Below are 17,703 nucleotides of genomic sequence, written 5' to 3'. Positions count from 1 at the left end.
GCCCACGTCAAGTAACAATGTGCCAAGAAAATTGCAAGCACTTTCAAGGTAACATCTCATTCAGTACTTGTGGTCAGTGTTCAAAAATATTGCAGTCCTGATTGCTTTAAGATGGTACAGGAATAGTCTACAAATATGATTGCAAAGTATAGTCTCCATATCTGTACATGGTGGATGGACCAGGTAAAAAAGCAGCTTATAGTGTCTGGGAGACATCTGAAACCCCTACACACACTTGCAAATGCTTTTGATAAAGTCACCACTGAGAATTAGAAACACATAATTATCTATTGAATTCGGCTTCATGGGAAGGCAATTCACAAACAGTTTAGCATCTCTGTTCTGTCCTTTTCCTGGGTCTCCCATCCAATTATTGCATGGCCTTGACATTTGATTTAACTTCCCTGAATTTCATTTTCTTCCCTATTAAATGAGGTTAACAAGTTAATGTTACTGATACAAGTGCTATGTTAAAAAAAAACGATAGCTATTCTGTTGCGGGTTCTCTCTCTCCATCTCCCTCCTTGCTGTGCCTCCTTCTCCAGTGTGTCACTGCATTGTGTCTATGGGTGTATATATACACACAAGTAATGGTCCTTGTCAAAAAACTATCATTAAGCTGTCCCCACCAGTTAAAAACAAGTTCCTGGGCCTCTCAGCATGTGCATGATTGGCCATATGTGATAATTACATCCCAAGTGACAATAGTTACAGCAGCAGCATATTAACCTTGTTAGGCATTCACAATAGCAGAGACAGGAGGAAAGAAAAACAATAGGGCAAACCAGGCTGCCTCATTTTAGTGTGAAGAAAAAGTGGGATGCAGGGAGTGCACTCTACAAATGAAGTGCAGGGGGGGGGGGGAGAAAAGGACCCAACAAGATGCTGGGCATCCCACCTTCTTTAAAAATGCTTGTCCAGGTTTTAGTTCAATAGAGTGAGTATTTATCAATAGCCACTTTGTGCTCAGAATTAGGACCAAATCAGGAAGAACTGCATGTGGCACATCAATACGTAAGTGGTATTTCTTTTTTTTTTTACATTTTTTTTGAGATTTTATTTATTCATTATAGAGAGGAGAGAGAGAGAGAGAGAGAGAGAGAGAGAGAGAGAGAGAGAGAGAGAGGGGGGAGGAACAGGAAGCATCAACTCCCATATGTGCCTTGACCAGGCAAGCCCAGGGTTTTGAACCGGCAACCTCAGTGTTTCCAGGTTGATGCTTTATCCACTGCGCCACCACAGGTCAGGCTAAGTGGTATTTCTTTACTTACATCAACTCATTTAATTCTCACAACTGTATCAAAGTTAGAAAACCTGAACAGCAACGGGAGAGAAAATACAGTTCCTATGGTACATGAATTCTATCTCAAAAAAGCTGTTTGCAAAAACAAGAAATAACAATGTAAAAAAGAAAAAAATACAATAAAAAACTCAGTTTCCTGCAGAAGAATAACAGTATGACAGAGGACAGACTTCCCCACAGCAATGACAGAGCCAGAGGACACAGGGAGAAATTTATCAAAGTCCTGCGAGGAAAAATATTCTCCACTTAGTACTCTGTATGAGTGAAGGGAAAGGTGTATTTCACAGAGTTTGAAAGGTTTTATCACTGGAAGAACTACTAAGTGATGTATTTCAGGAAGAAGGAAATTGAACTTGGAAGAAGTGAAGTACAAGAAGGAATAATGAACAAAAAATGGTAAACATGCAGGTAAATATGAGCATATGTAGACGGCATAAGTCAAAAAGAGCCACAGTAGGAAAAATGACCAATACGAGGATATACCCACCAAGTGGAAATAAAATTCTAGGCAGAAATAACATGAAATATGGGAAGGGGAGATAGAAATCAAAGACTTCTAAGGTCCTGATGTTGCTTAAGAGATATTGATTCATTTGAGACATTAAATCAAGTGTACATGTTAAATTTTAATCCAGCTTTCAAACCAATAGAGGAAATAAATTAGAATAAAAACTTCAATTAATCCAACAGAAAGCAGGAAAAGATATTTAAAAAGCATAGACAATGCAGAATGGATAGAAAGCACAAACTGAAATAAAAATAAAATATATCAGTGGTCGTAACAAATGTAGAGGGACTGCTGTGTAAAAAATAGATATCACATTAGATTAATATCTTTCTTCTTCTTTTCCTATCCTTCCTCCTCACAACTTCTCACATACACTGCAGTTTATATTGGGGCCCATTCAGCATCCTAATAAAAAAAAAAACTGATTACCAACAAATTGGACTTAGCTCAGGAATGCAAGGAAAATTTAACATTGGGAAAATGCTGGTATAGTTCACCCTATTAACTGATTTATGAGAAAACATTATGGTTTTTTTTTCAATAGATGCAAAAGAAGCTTTTGATACAATTGAGTATCCATTATAGATTTTAAAAAATTACTGTTAGGAGATGAATAACAGAAGGTATATTAGCATAGACTAGGCTATGATGCAATAGCAATTGTATCCTAGAGTCTCAATGGTTTATAAGACAAAAGTTTATTTCTCCCTTGCATCACTTTCCAAAAGTGAGTCAGGTGACTCTCGTCCAATCTGTAACTGAAGTGTGAAGGCTCTTTAATAAGGGGATAATATTATATTCAAACATGACCTACATTGTTCCAAGAAAGGGGAGAAGGCAGTGTGGGAGACCTCTTGCTTGGTCGGTGTGGTTGAATGCAGCCATGACTGAAGGTAACATTTATCTCTTCTCATATCCCATTATTCAGAACTCAGTCACGTGGTCCAACAACTCAAATCTGGTGGGAAGCCTACATCCTTAATTTGATATTTGACCTGAATCACTAACCATTATTCACCCAAAAAGGTTTACTGGGCCTTCATTGGTCAAAACTTTTTAAAATCCATCTCTTACTATGGAGGTCTAGAAGCAAACAGCTTTACCAACCACAAGAAGATCTGAATTCCTGTATTCTCTCTCTCTCCCCACCCCCTTTTTTTTCTTGCACACCGGTCAGTTCTTTTCCAAGTTTACCTTTCACCTCCTTGCCCCTCCCAAATGAAGCCAGTTGAACTAAATATTCACTTCTAACACTCTGTTTTTCAATCTGTTTCCCAGAGAAACAAACTCATTAGGCATATGCTCTTCCTTCCGAGTTAGAGCAGATGGCAATTTTTATCATCGCACAATGTGGATTACAGATCTCCACTGTTCTAGCCTCTGATATATGTTTCTTTATCACCTGGCACCCAATTTCTAGGCCAGTGTCCCTTCTTTTTATTTCTTTATAATGGTAACCTTCTAGTTCAGATTACCAATTACTACATCCATCAGATTTTTTTCAGTAAAATAGAAAATGATCTAAGTATTTTGAGTCAGAAGTTATTTATTATAGAGTTTAAGCATTGGAAAGGTTGGGGAGGAAAGGTCAGAAAGACTCTCTTCATGAAATCCAGAAGTACAGGTATCACAGGAAAGATGCCAACACAGGCTGAGCTGTGAGCACCTGGAAGGGGTGATTCTCACAAGGATGCTTGAACATAGTGGGCAATACCCTTGCCCTGCAATCTCCTAATGCCGCACATGTGCTTACAGCTGTGTGTCACCTCTGTTGTGGCTCCCCTGTCCTTCCGCTTTCCAGTCTCATAAGTTTAGCATTTATTATTGGAATCTAACTGGGGATTTCCAGAAAAAAGACTGAGGCGTAGGAGTTTACAATGTAGGTATAGGAGTTTACCTCCTTTTGGTATAGGAAAGAGTTTAGAAAGGTAGCAATGGTATTGCGTATCAATAACTACTATGTACTATGTGGTACAGAAGGGAACTTGCTTAACCTCAGTAGTGGGTATTTTAAGAAAATATAGACTCATTATCATTCTTAATCCTGAAACCCATTCAAAGTCAAGACAAAATAAGGCTCCCACTAACCTAGTTTATTCAACATTAGACTGGAGGCTGAAGGCAATGCAATAGAATAAAAAAAAAATTTAAAGCTTGAAAAAAATGAAACTACCATTATTTATAGAAAATATGGTTGCCTACATAAAAAATACAATATAATCTACAAATTTAAACTGATGTTTTGTATACAAAAATAAATTGTTTTCTAATGTATCAGGAACAATTTGAAAGTAGTTTTAAAATATTGCTATTTACAACAGCAACAAAATATCTAAAATACACTTACATATATACAATATAAACTAAAGGATAATAAAAATAGTACAAAAACTATGGAAAAATTATATAAAACTTTTTAAAAGACAAAAAGAAGAAACCAAATAGATAGATATACCATGTTCACTGGTGATAATATTTCATATTGTGAAAACAACTTTCCCCAGATTAATCCATATATACAGTACAATCCCAACTGAAATCCCAACTGCGTTTTTTATATGTTTTTACATTTAAAAAGTAGAAATTGGTATGCTAATTCTAAAATTCATATGTAGAAGCCAGTTAAACAAGCAAACCTTAGAATAACTTAGTTTTTGAAAAGATAGTAGATTCTTCCTATCAGATATCAAGACATAGTATAAAATGATGATAATAAATTTTATCAGCTTTAGGGAAAGACAAAAAGACAAAAACTTAGAAACTTGATATCTGACAGACACTGTTTGGACTATTTCATGAATAATGCTTCCCATATGGAAAAATAATTAGACCCCCTACTTCACAACACACAAAAAGATCAATTTCAAGTGGATTAAAAATCAACCATATGCAGGAAGTCAGAGAGAGACAAATAGTGTATGATCTCACTTATATGTGGCATCTTTTTTAAAAAAGATAAATACAGAGAATAGATTGGTGGTTTCCAGATGCTGGAGATGTGGGGTATGAAGTAGGTGAAGGTGGTCAAAATGTACAAACTTTCGGTTATAAGGTAAGTAAGTCCTGGAGATGTAGTGTACAGCATGGTGACTCTGGTTAACAGTTCTGTATCATATGCTTGAAAGTTGCTAAGAGAGTAGATCTGAGAAGTTCTCACAAGAAAAATAATTTGTAACTATGTGTGGTCATGGATAATAACTAAACATTGTGGTGGTCATTTTGTAATATATGCATATGTCAAATTATTATGTTGTACATTTGAAACTAACAATGCTATTTGTCAAGTATATAAAGAAGATAAAATGTGAAAAATTCTTAAGACTTGTAGAAGAAAATGTGAGAAACTATTGAGTTTGGGTAGAATTCTTAATTTTGTTTAAAAATCATCAACTGAAAAGGGAAAATTGATAAATATACAATATGATGCCAAAAAATGTTAAAGCATCTATCCCGCAAAACTCACTCTAACCAAAGCAAAAGGATCAGCTACCAGCAGGGAGAAGATTCCAGTAGGAAAGTAAAGATTCTGTATCTGAAATTTATAAAGAGCCAGTAATCACTCTGAGGTATATACTATAAAAGTTCTCAAATATTGGTACAGTGTAAAATATAGTAAATTGTTCACTGAACTAGTTTCAATTCTTGGTTATTATAAACAATTAAATCATTAATTAAAAGTAGGGGTAAGTTAATTGTACTAGTTTATTGCACATTGTAGTTTGTTAAAATAAATGAATCACAGGTCTATATAGCAATAAAGATAATATAACAAATTTAATGTAAAATGAAGAAAGGTAAATTTGGGGAAGACATACACTAAAATATTAAATATTTTTAATGTGCAAAATACTAAGTATATTTTGGATATGTTATTTAGTAAAAATCTAAGATATATCTACTTATATGGTGAAAATCTAAAAGCATACATGAACATGATGAAGTCCAAATGCAGGATATTAGTTACCTTTAATGTGAGAAGTAGATCAGGATCAAGGAAGGATACTCAAGGATCTCCAATTGTAATATTTTATGTCCTAAAAAGATCAAATAAAAAGCAAGAAGATCAGTAGTAACATGACAAATGCTAAATATCATGAATCTGGGTATTTAGATATGTATAATATTAGTCTCTACTTTCTTATGTATGTTTAGAATGTTTTATAGGTATTAGTAACATTGAAAGGGAAGGGGAGTTAAATGACCAAATTCCTTTCCCTTGCCCCCTGAGGCTGAGTTTGTAGTCCCAGTGGTGAACCATCATGCTGCTAACAGGTAGCTCTTTGTATGGGCTATGTCAGTAACCATTGTGGTATCACGTTGATTTTTGGGAAAAATTACTTCTGAGTGCCAAGTGACATAATTTGTGTTGTGAAAATTTAAGGATTTGTGTACAGTAGTCCCCCTCTTATCTGCATAGGATACATTTCAAGACTCCCCAGTGGATGCCTAAAACTGTAGATAGTTACCAAACCCTATAAGTACTATGTATTTCTATCCATATGTACCTGTCATAAAGTTTAATGTATAAATTAGGCACAGTAAGAGACTAACAAATCAGTAATAAAATAGAACAATTATAACGATATACTATAACAAAAATTATGTGAATGCGGCATTATTAAGTAAAATCGGAGTTACTTCAACACAAGCACGATGATACCGCAGCAGTTGACCACATAGCCAAGATGGCTACTAAGTGACTAATCATGGGTGGGGAGCATAGAGCATGGATACCCTGGACAAAGGGATGATTCACCTCCTTGGAAGGACTGAGAGGGATGGTGACAGATTTCATCACACTACTCAGAATGGCATGCAATTTAAAATTTATGAATTGTTTATTTCTGAAAAGTTTCACTAAATAATTTTGGACCATGATTTACCATATGTAACTGAAATCATAGAAGGTAAAACTGCAGGTAAGGGGGGACTACTGCACTGTTAAAATGGGTTTTTTTGTTTTTGTTTTTGGTACACGTGGTATCTTCCTTTATGGAGAAACAAGTGACTGGTAAAGTAGTTGACAGAACTGAGCCAGAAGAGTGGCAGCCAGGATTACCAAGGGATTTTGACCTGTTCAGTGTTTTGAGGATAGTTTTGAGTTACTAGAGACACTGACTTTGGCAGAAGATAAAATATTGCTTGGTATTGTTTTGTAACAAGTATTATCAGTTTCAAAGAATTAAAACAGAGCTCAGTTAAGTTGTATGTTTATTTCACTGGGCCCTTTCTTTATTCATTTGAACTGGTGCTCATCATAATGAGTCGCTGAACCCCAAAAGATCCAGCCAAGCTCCCCACTATTCTGCACAGTAGAATGTCCTGGCTTCTTATCTGAACATTGAAAAACAAACACATTATTACTGTTGATAAAGGTTCTGCTTTGAGCTCAAACAATCAGCAACATTTTCTTCCTTTGGTCAGGTGTCCTCAGACTGGATTGTTTATAAAATTATATTTTTTTCCCTTTTTTTTATTGTTTTCCCTTCTTGTCACTTTTAAATTTTGAATTTTGTTAAAATTCAGCTTCAGCGATGGCTGAATATTAGTAGTAAATGGCCTCTCTCATAATTAGAAAACAATCTTGTGACAGGATAAAGCTTGAAATTGCTTTCTTTGTGAAATGAGCAGGTCTTTGCAAGATTAACTCAATTCCCACCGCCATACTGGCAGCAGAATTCCCAGAGCAGTCTGGTGACTGGATTAAACTTCCTTCAGGAATCACGTAGCCCGACAGCTGTGGAAATGCAAGTTCACTCCCCCATCGTTGGTTTTCTGATAGCTTTTCCGTAGAGCAGTTTGAAGAGTGGAGAGCCCTGTTTCTGAGACAGAGAAGTGTTTTCCCACCTGAAGTGTAATTTCACACCTTGTGTTTCTCAGCAGATAAGTGCATAAAATAACACATCAATCCAGAATAGAAAAAGATCAACATAGAAAGAAAACTGCAGGTTGTAATTTGTTTCCTATTTTACAGTGCTTTTGTAGGGAACAGTAAATTACAGAGATCTGGGTTTACACTTTTAAAAAGTTTGACTGGTTTTAGGTGTGAAAGTGAGCAGTAAACACTAATCAACTTTTAGCCTGAACAGAATGTATAGAAAAATAGAATTTGGGACACACCTTGTTACAGAAAAGAATAGAGCGCACATAAGTTAGTGGTAAAAGTTGTAGTTAAGAAAAAAACTCAAGAAATCAAAAAATTATTTTAGTAAAAATGTAATTGTTTTAGGAGATACTGTTTCCAGTGATGATCCTTTCAGGAATTTTAGCAAAATAGTAGACTATATCGGTGATTTGAATATCTTCTTTTCTTTCTATAAATGACTAAACATATGATATTAGTTACCATTTTATAGCATTCTAGTGCAAGGATTATAAAACAAGGTGTTGAGCTGCATTTTGCAAGTATGAAAAAAGTTGAGACCAAAAGAAAAAATAAAGTTTACCCTCTTGGCTAGTCATAAACATTCATAATAAAATATTTAATACTTATTGAATGTCTACTGCATGTTAGACCCTGGGCCAGGCATTGAGGTACAATGGTAAACAAGGCAATTCTTTTTTTTTTTTTTTTTTTTTTTTTTTTTTACCATTACTGATACTCTTGCAGACAAGTAAACAGGCAATGAAATACTGGGTGATAAGTGCTGAGACAAGCTAAAATTTAATTAACCCCCCCCCCAAAAAAAACTTAACTTATAGTTTAAACTCAACTTGATTTTATATTAGTTTCAGGTGTACAGCGTAGTGGTTAGACAATCATATATTTTAGAAAATGTTCCCCCCAGTATTTCCAGTACTCACTTGGTACCACACATAGTTACTACAATATTATTTCCTGTGCTGTACTTTGCTTCCCCGTTCTATTTCATGACTAGCAGTCTGTACTTCTCAATCCCTTCACCTTTTTTACCTACTCCTCCAACCCTCTTCCCCTCTGGCAACTGTCAGTATGTTCTCTGTCTTTATGAATTTGTGAAACTGGATTTTGATGAATCCCACAGGAGAGTTATCTGAACTAGCATTGATGGGAAGCGAGAGTGGTCAGCAAAAGTTTCTGGATAATACAATGTCTAAACCAAACTAGTGAATAGAAGTCTGTGAAGGTGGATATCACTTGTGAAATCAGGGCATGTATAGACAAGCAGAGAGAAAGGGAAGGAGAGCAGGTGGGGTTGGAGGGATGAAGGCAGTTCTAATACATAGTTAGATTACAATTGGTAAAGGCAACAGTGGTGTGTAATAGGACTGGAAGACAAACAGGGCTGAAGTATGTAGTGTGTGTATCAAGAAATTTAGTTTTATCCTCAGACTTGTGGGAAGTATTGAAGGTTTAGTTTTTGCTTATTAGTGAAAGTGACATGACCAGATATGCATTTTACAAATATTGCTCTGTCCAGTGACTGATGTTTGGTGAGCAAGTGTGCAGCAGTGCAGGTGAGAGGGGCTGGTGCTCCGAGCTTACAGTTTACACTGGGAATGGAAAACGGTGGGTGGATTTGGGAGCTCTTTAGGAGTTAGAATCAGTAATACTTGGTGATTGACTGGCTGGACCAGGGTGAGGAAGCCAATCTTGTAAAAAATGTAGTCCTGATTTCTGATTTGGATTATTGAGGGGCTGCTGCTACCGTTCAGAGAGATGGGGAGCAGCAAGCTTTTGAGAGCCGGGACATGAGTGTGAGATGTGTATGTGTATGAGAAATGTAGTATTCAGTTGGAACTTGACCTTGAGAGAGAAGTCTAGGGCAGAGATACAGGTTTGACAGTTGTCACTGAAGCCAGATTTGGTAGTTGTCACTGAGTAGATGAGACAGTCCAAATAATATATATACAGTGAAAAAAGAAGAGACTGTCCAACTCAGGCATAAAACGATATGTTGACTATGGGAAGAAAAAGTCATGTAGAGTAAAATGTATATATTTTATTACATAAATAAAATGTAAATGAAAAACTGTGCATGTCCACAAACATCATTGCATGTGTACCTATGCATGTATACACTCCTGCACGGATAGAGCTTCTAATGAACATCAGCAAGGTGCCCAATAGTGGACTGCATGAAGCGTTATGCATTCAAGGTAATAACCTTTTCCTTAATTATTCATGTAAGATATGTTAGTCCTATAGCAAGTACTGAGGCCTAAGGATGCTGATCAAAAAGGAAAAAATTGCTACCCATGTACTGTACATGATAACAGTTATACCAACAGACCAGAAAACACTGATGTTTTCTTATTTTCATTTTTTTTCTTAGATACATACGGAAAGCTCTTTCTCCTCAATTCTGTGGGTCAAGAGATGTCCCGCTGCAAGACGTCCATTCGACGTGGTCAGCCCAATCCTGTCTATAAGGAAACCTTTGTTTTCCAGGTGGCCCTCTTTCAGCTTTCTGATGTCACACTGATGATTTCAATTTATAACAGGCGTACGATGAAGCGTAAAGAGATGATCGGTTGGATTGCGCTGGGCCAAAACAGCAGTGGAGAGGAGGAACAGGAGCATTGGGAGGAAATGAAGGAGACCAAAGGCCAGCAGGTCTGCAGATGGCACACCTTGCTTGAATCCTAGGTTTGCCAACAGGTGTCTGTGTGCTTCATCTGCCCCGGTGGCCCTCTAGCTGCTGACTGTTAATACAATTCAGTGTATGCTGGCAGGCTTTTGATAGGCTTTCAAGTTGGGATTGTATTCCACTAACTGCTAGCACATTGTGTGTGGGTAGTGGTGGGGACTGGGGGGCTTTGGGTTTCTGAAAGGTTTGATTTGGGTTTAAGTATTGTAATTTAAAAAAAAATTCTACATGTACAGTTAACTATGTGGAAAATGTTACCACAGTTGCAAGCAGTGGTGATGAATTAATTTATGTTAATTGGCTATTGAGTTTTGGTTCAGGCTATGAAATGAAGCTTTGCCTGCTCTCTTTTCTGTTTGCTTGAAGAAGAGTCACCTGAGATTGCAGGGGGCCGCTAAATGTTACTATTTGTAACCATGTCTGTGTATTCATCAGAATTTTCTTAACATGGTGCAAAAAAACTCCAAAATACAGAAATGAGTCAGACATTGAGGCTCAAAGAAGAATGTCACTGTCACACAGAGTCCCCTAGTTTACATTATTCTCCTGATCAGAAAGCCCCCCTCACTTATTTACCTAACAAATAAATGCTATAAACTTGCACTAATAAATCAAATTTGTATTAATTAAATACCTCTTTTTATCTTACTTACATATTGTGGTTTCCTATGAGGTTTGGTTTGAAGCTAAAAAATAGTTCAAAACGACTGTTGAAAGACAACTTGTCTCTTTTGAATATCTAAGGCTTTAAACCTGTAACTTTCAAGATTTTTATGCTCTTTTGCTTACCTAATAAATTCTTACAGAATGAGAAGAAAATAAAAAAAAAAAACCCAAATAACACATACAACCTATTTAAGTCATGGATTTATTAATTTTTTTCTGAATCTAGTATTTTCCTTTTAGATTATACTTTTTCTATATGCAATTGTATACTCAGACATATATTTTGAATGCATGCCTGCATGTAAGCCCTACTCTTTTTATGCAATATTTTCAATCGTTAGAGCGTAGTACATTGTAAACACTGAGTCTTGAATAATGTTGATTCGGTTGACTCTTAGAAATTAACATGTGAAAATATCTGTGAGTGGAGAAATATTTTCAGCTTGTATGGAACAACACTAAATTTTTCTTGGATCATTTGATGTGCCTATAATTGTCACTTTTCATGGCATTTGCAGCAACATATATTAGTCACTACCTGCATCTGGGCACATGCCATTTGGATGTTGTAATGTTGTTTGGTTTTGAGCATGAAATTTTACTTCCAACTGACTTTCACATATCTGTTCAGTGCATGTTGATTTCATTTGCCTTAGATCTAAGCTCTTAATTACTTTAAATGGGCAGTAATAAAAAAAAAGGGGGAAGGAATGTGTGTACCTGTAACACTGTGCCCATGTGCCGCTCTTCTGAGCAATTTTTCAGTCACTTATTTTTAGCTTTTATGTTTCGTTGTTGACTTTTTGCTGTATGTGGGAAGGAAGAGTGATAGCTAGTGATGGATGTATACAGTTAAAAACACCTTACTCCTCCTCAGCTCTACATTTTGACAGATTGTAAACGTGGGCTGTAACACTTGAAGAATGTATTTATTCCTTACAGCCTGTAATGGTTACCCTGACAAGACCAGACGAGGGCACAGGGATAACCCTACCACGATTTCAAATCCCAGCTTCCATAAGAAGTGCTTTCATATCGAATAATCAGAATAAGCAAAATAAATGAATATCTTAACTTCTTTTCAGGTCACGGGAGTTTCACATCTAATGCCGCTCCGTTCCCTGGGAATAAGTAATAAAACCATGCCCCTTTGGGGTTTTTTTTTTTTTACCTTATCTTCCTTTGGAAGACCTCAAAGTGCTTTTCCAACATTATATCCATTAACTGCTGAGTGGTCTGCGCAGTGTGGCTGTGTCATTGAGTAGGACTGAGTGCAATTGATTAAGTAGCGGCACAAAGAATTGGCTTTTCACATCCTTTACTCTCTTTATGTGCTTGTGTTTAAAAGGAAGTAGAGCAGCCTTGTTATGCCCTTCCTTTATGCAGTCGCATAAAAGCGGCATTCACTTTAAAATTTACATTTGAAAAAATCTGCATATATTGCACAGACAGCCCTCCCCCCCCCCACCCTCCCGCCCTTGTGTATTTTTCCTGCTGTGTGTTTTGCTTTATCTCTTATCTCCTGGTGCCCCATCATCACCTCTACTTTATTTTCTGCTGCCTTGACCCACCCATTTTTAAGGTGTGTATGCTGGTGTAGTGAAGATGTCCTTGTGTGTCTGCTCTGTTTTCCAGTCGTCTGCTTATGATATACAGGAACAGGAATGTGCGGCGTTTGAAGGGAAGGGATGCCTGGAAAGCACTCTTTATTTTTGTCATTCTACAATGTTGGTGCTACTCACCATGTGGGGTGTATGCACATCTTGAATATACAGCAACATCCCCTCCTAAAGCTGATGTATAAATATAAAATGCTAACGATAAGATACATTAAAATACGAGGCTGATTTTTTTTTTTTTTTACATTGATTTGAGATTCTGGTTCAGTGAGATCTTTCGATTCTGTGCACTCAGGCTCCCTTGTTTTCTTGGCAGTCTAGACACGATGCATTTAGCATGTGCTTCACTCCAGCTTTTACATCTACATGTGCTTTTCAAAAAGAGTTATGGGGGATAATGAGTTGGTTCTGAAGTAAAAAAGCTGCCTTTACATATTTTATCTGGCTCATAATATCTCACAGGGACATTTGAAATTGAGGAAGTACCGGTATTTATGGCATGAGTCGTTCTCTCTGTGATTTTTTTTTTCCTCAAGAGGGGCTTTTAAAAGAAGATTGTTGAGAGAAATTGATGTGCTGGGTTTACGGAAATCGGCTTGACCGTGGGCTTGCTTGTGGGGCACACGTGTGTTCACTGGTCCTGTAGCGCAGGTTTTACCGGGTCGCAGTGGTGGCTCTTGTGCTAACTGCTCCTCTTCTGACTCAGGTTGGATTTGTAAGCTGCCGCTCATCAGGCAGCTGGGCACCTGCTTTCTCACCGCTCCCTCCTTCCCTGGCTCCCGCTGGGATGCCCTGGTGTTGGGACCCTGCTTTTGCTGACGTTGCATAACTGTGAGGGGAGGTCTCACCTCCCTAACAGAAGTACTTGTGATGGACTGTGCTCAGCATTCTATCTGCACAAAGTTTGAGAAAGCATCCTCACTAGGATTTAAAGGGGAAAAGAGAGTATGGGGCTGATTGTCATATGTTCACTCCGCTCCTCCTTTAAAGACAATACTGACCTCAAACATCAAGATCCTCCATAGAGCTAGGTGCTGCAGGCTGGCTTGCGCGGTATTTTACAGAGTGTTGACACTTTTCAGTCAGTAACTGTGCTTTATTTTACATCCTGGCTGTACTAGATGGCCTTATCTGAGAATCCAAACTCTTTTCTTTTCTAGCAAAGCGTTATTTAAACTGAAATTATGTGAAAATGCTTCTCTGATAGCCAGTGAACTGATTAAATTGATGTTTCAGTGTGCACATTGAACTGTGAGTTTCTCCAAAGCCTGGCTCTCCTTTGCAGCTGAGGGCTGAACACATTAAGAGCCGATAACAGAGTGGCAAAGTATTCTTTGTAGATGATATAAAGCCAAATGAAGGCCTTTTCTTTAATGATGGGCGACTGCAAGACTCACGTGGCATCACCTCTAATGATTGAGGAAACTGCCTAAAGAGCACACATTCCATTCTCCTTGATTCATAACAAAAACAACTGATAGAAAACCCTGAAGTGGCAAAAGTCTTTTTGCCTTAAAAAAAGCATTCTTTTATTCCAAAGAAAAAATGCTATGCAATCTATAAAAAACGATCAGATAGCATGATTATGGAAGAATTAAAGAATAAATAAATAAGTTGAATAACTTCAGCATGTACCAGCATATATTCAAGAAGAGTGAACTAGTAATCCAAAAGACGTTTCAGGCTAAATAGCTATTGTCTGTTTTGGTTTTTTTTTTACCTCTTGCAGAATTCTGAAAAAATATTTAAAGATGAGGGGAATGGGGCTGGCCTAATACAACTCAGAAAAGTTGGCCCAGGCTGTGGTCTGAGCTTGAGTTTGGGCAGGACTCTGCTACCTGTGTAGCCTTAAGGAAATTAATTATCCCCCCTGTGTTTTTTCAACTGGAAAATGGAAATATATCTACCTCATAAAGTTTTTAAAAAGACATTAAAGCAGTAACAGCACAGAGCCTGGCATATAGTAAGCATTTCATATTCCTCCCTCACAATCATGCTTCAGAAGAGAAACAAGGTATTTAAGTTTGGTTTCTATTTCTAGTGAAACTAATGACATGTGAAGAAAGCTGAAATTTTTCAGATACTTTAAAAAGGATAGGGTCCTGAAGCTAGTCTGAATTTGTATAGAAAAGAAGTTTTATTGGGGCAACCTAAAAAGATATAAGCCTGTATATGGAGAATATTGAGTCTTTTTTTTTTTTTTTTTTTTTTTTTTTTTTTTTTTTTTTTTTTTTTTTTTTTTTTTTACAGAGACAGAGACAGAGTCAGAGAGAGGGATAGACAGACAGGAATGGAGAGAGATGAGAAGCATCAATCATCAGCCTTTCGTTGCGACACCTTAGTTGTTGCTTTCTCATATGTGCCCTGACCGGGGGCCCTCAGCAGACAGAGTAACCCCTTGCTGGAGCCAGCGACCCTGGGTCCAAGCTGGTGAGCTTTTTGCCCAAGCCAGATGAGCCCGTGCCCAAGCCGGCGACCTCGGGGTCTCGAACCTGGGTCCCTCCGCATCCCAGTCCGACGCTCTATCCACTGCGCCACCGCCTGGTCAGGCGAATATTGAGTCTTAATAAATCCTCTATGAGAAATAATAACCAAATCTTTATTTTTTGTCCTCCCTTTCTCCCAGTTTGGAGGAGATGCAAAACCCTAGTGCTTTTGTGCACATCTTAGTAAATCACAAATAAGGCCACTTATTGTCCCCAGCTCTTCTCTGTTATTTGACCTGGACAGAGCACCTTGTCACCTTCAGAAGAGTTGGTAAAGAGGGCAACTTGAATACATATTTCAATGTTGATCTGAAAAATCAACACAGTTACTAAGAAAAATGGTGTGGCACTATATTGACATTCTTCTTCAAGCAAACAGCACTTTTCTTTTGGCTGATAGTGTATATTCATACTATAGCCTTATAAAAATTTTTAAAATTTTAAAATAATCTAATCAGCTATCAAAACTTATAAACTGGTTGAACCAGAAAATTTAATTCAGGACCAATTATTTATCACTTTTTCCCTTAAGATATCTTAATAAAATGAATTTTTTAAAGGTTACTTCTTTTTGGAAAGTTTAGGAGTGACTGGTTGATATAATAGAAAGCAAATTCAGTTGTTCTCAAGTGTTCGAACCTTGGGTAGAGAGGTGAGTTTCCTGAGAATTTAGAAGAAGGTTTGTGGACATTTGATCTGAAGAAGTGGCCCGTAACTAACTTCCTCAAGTTTAATCTAAGCAGGTATCATGAGCCAATCATGTCCTACTTGTGTTTTTAAACTAAGCATGATTCTGGGGTGGGGAGGTGTAAGGCTATATTCCCAATACTGCCAAATTGCCAATGTGCTGACTCAAGTTCTGGCTTCCCAACTGAGGAGTAATATGAAGAAATTGGAGAAGAATCCTTTAGCTTAGGGGTTTTAGTTGGGAATAATTCAGCATGTAGGGAAGTTAAGGGGGTTGGTGGGTGTTGAGAAGGCTGTAGGTGATTTCTAATAATAGTTATGCCAGATGTAAGGAGTTCTGACCAAGAGGACAATGCACTCCTCTTCTTGACTATGTGGGCAGAGTCAGAGTTTCCACCTAAATCAAGGTCAAGAGAACTTAACTAAGATATGAGGAGAATTATAGAAAGGTTGTTTTGAATGAACTATTAAAAATGTATTCATTAGATTTTATTGTTTCTAGCACCATGCTAGTTGGGATAGCACAGGACTTAACATCCTTTTGGGGGGGGCTGTGATAACATGTGGAAGCATTAGTCATTATATATAATAACAACAGAATGCTTATCAACATGCAGTTTTTCAATTAGTCTAATTATTTTTCTTCTTATGGGTTATTGGAAAGAGGCAAAATATATTGACTGAATTTAATTGGAGAGAATACCCAGGAAGCCTGGAACTTGAAGTAAGACTTGGTCACACTGGAAGGGGACTCACCAAGATAGATCACAGAATCATCATCTTTGGAAGTCTTTTAAAATAGACCTTCTGCATGAGCTGTCAGTTCTGTCTACAGGAGAATGGGAGGGCACCCAAGAAGAGAGCCTTTATTAAGTTCCTTCTTAGTCTAATACTGTATAAGTAACCTTCAAATAGAATCAACAATAACAGCACTAGGCCTGTCCTCTTCCCCTTTTGATATTTTTCCACTTTGATTTTTCTCTGTATCATACAAGATTTCCTCTGAGGAGTTGCTGTCTGGGCTTTGGTTAGGTGACTGGGGATGTCTTCAGGCTCTGAGTGAGTCCTTCTCTCCTGGGGCTTTTTTTTTTTTTTTATAATTTTATTTTTTTTAATGGGGTGACATCAATAAATCAGGATACATATATTCAAAGATAACAAGTCCAGGTTATCTTGTCATTCAATTATGTTGCATACCCACCACCCAAAGTCAGATTGTCCTCTGTCACCTTCTATCTTGTTTTCTTTGTGCCCCTCCCCACCCCCTATCCCTCTCCCATTCCCCCCTCCCCCCCGTAACCACCACACTCTTATCAATGTCTCTTAGTTTCACTATTATGTCCTACCTACGTATTCTCCTGGGGCTTTTGACTGTGTTTTCCTTGGATCACAAAGCAATATCCTAGACACACAATTTATGGCCACTGTGGAACCTGTGAAACTGTCGCAGGCTTCACAGAACAAATAAGAGGCAATCATAGAGGCCTGTGGACCTCCTAGAATAAACCACCACCCAGTGTTGCTACCTGTACTCTGCTGCTCACTGATGCTGCCTTGAGGTGTCTCCATGGCAGTTTTTATTTCATGTCAGTGTTACCATTTCCACTTTGAGAATGTGAAGAGGCTGCCTTCCTATTAGTATCACCATATTTATGCATTATTTTTGTTTACTTCATTTTCCCCTTAAGATATCTACTTGAGGCCCTGGGTGGTTAGCTCAGTGAATAGAGCATCGGTCTGGTGTGTGGACATCCTGAATTCGATCCCCGGTCAGGGTACACATGAGAAGAAACCATCTGCTTCTCTCCCCCCATACCCCTTCTCTCTCTCTTTCCCTCTTGCACCCTGTAGCTTGATTGATTTG

The 17,703-nt window shown here is 37.6% G+C and overlaps 1 protein-coding gene across 1 annotated transcript in view; it reads left to right on the top strand.

Moving 5' to 3' along the window:
* SYT16 (synaptotagmin 16) overlaps positions 1 to 10,473 on the top strand; it is a 229,995-nt gene extending 219,522 nt beyond the window's left edge. The window contains exon 8 of the mRNA XM_066276542.1: positions 10,067 to 10,473. Within this exon, the coding sequence (XP_066132639.1) occupies positions 10,067 to 10,380 (314 nt within the window). The 3' untranslated portion in view covers positions 10,381 to 10,473. The remainder of the gene's footprint in view (positions 1 to 10,066) is intronic.
* Positions 10,474 to 17,703: the final 7,230 nt, after the last annotated feature.

Source organism: Saccopteryx bilineata, chromosome 4, assembly GCF_036850765.1.
Source record: "Saccopteryx bilineata isolate mSacBil1 chromosome 4, mSacBil1_pri_phased_curated, whole genome shotgun sequence".
NCBI lineage: Eukaryota > Metazoa > Chordata > Mammalia > Chiroptera > Emballonuridae > Saccopteryx > Saccopteryx bilineata.
This window is presented reverse-complemented; position numbering and strand designations above follow the sequence as displayed.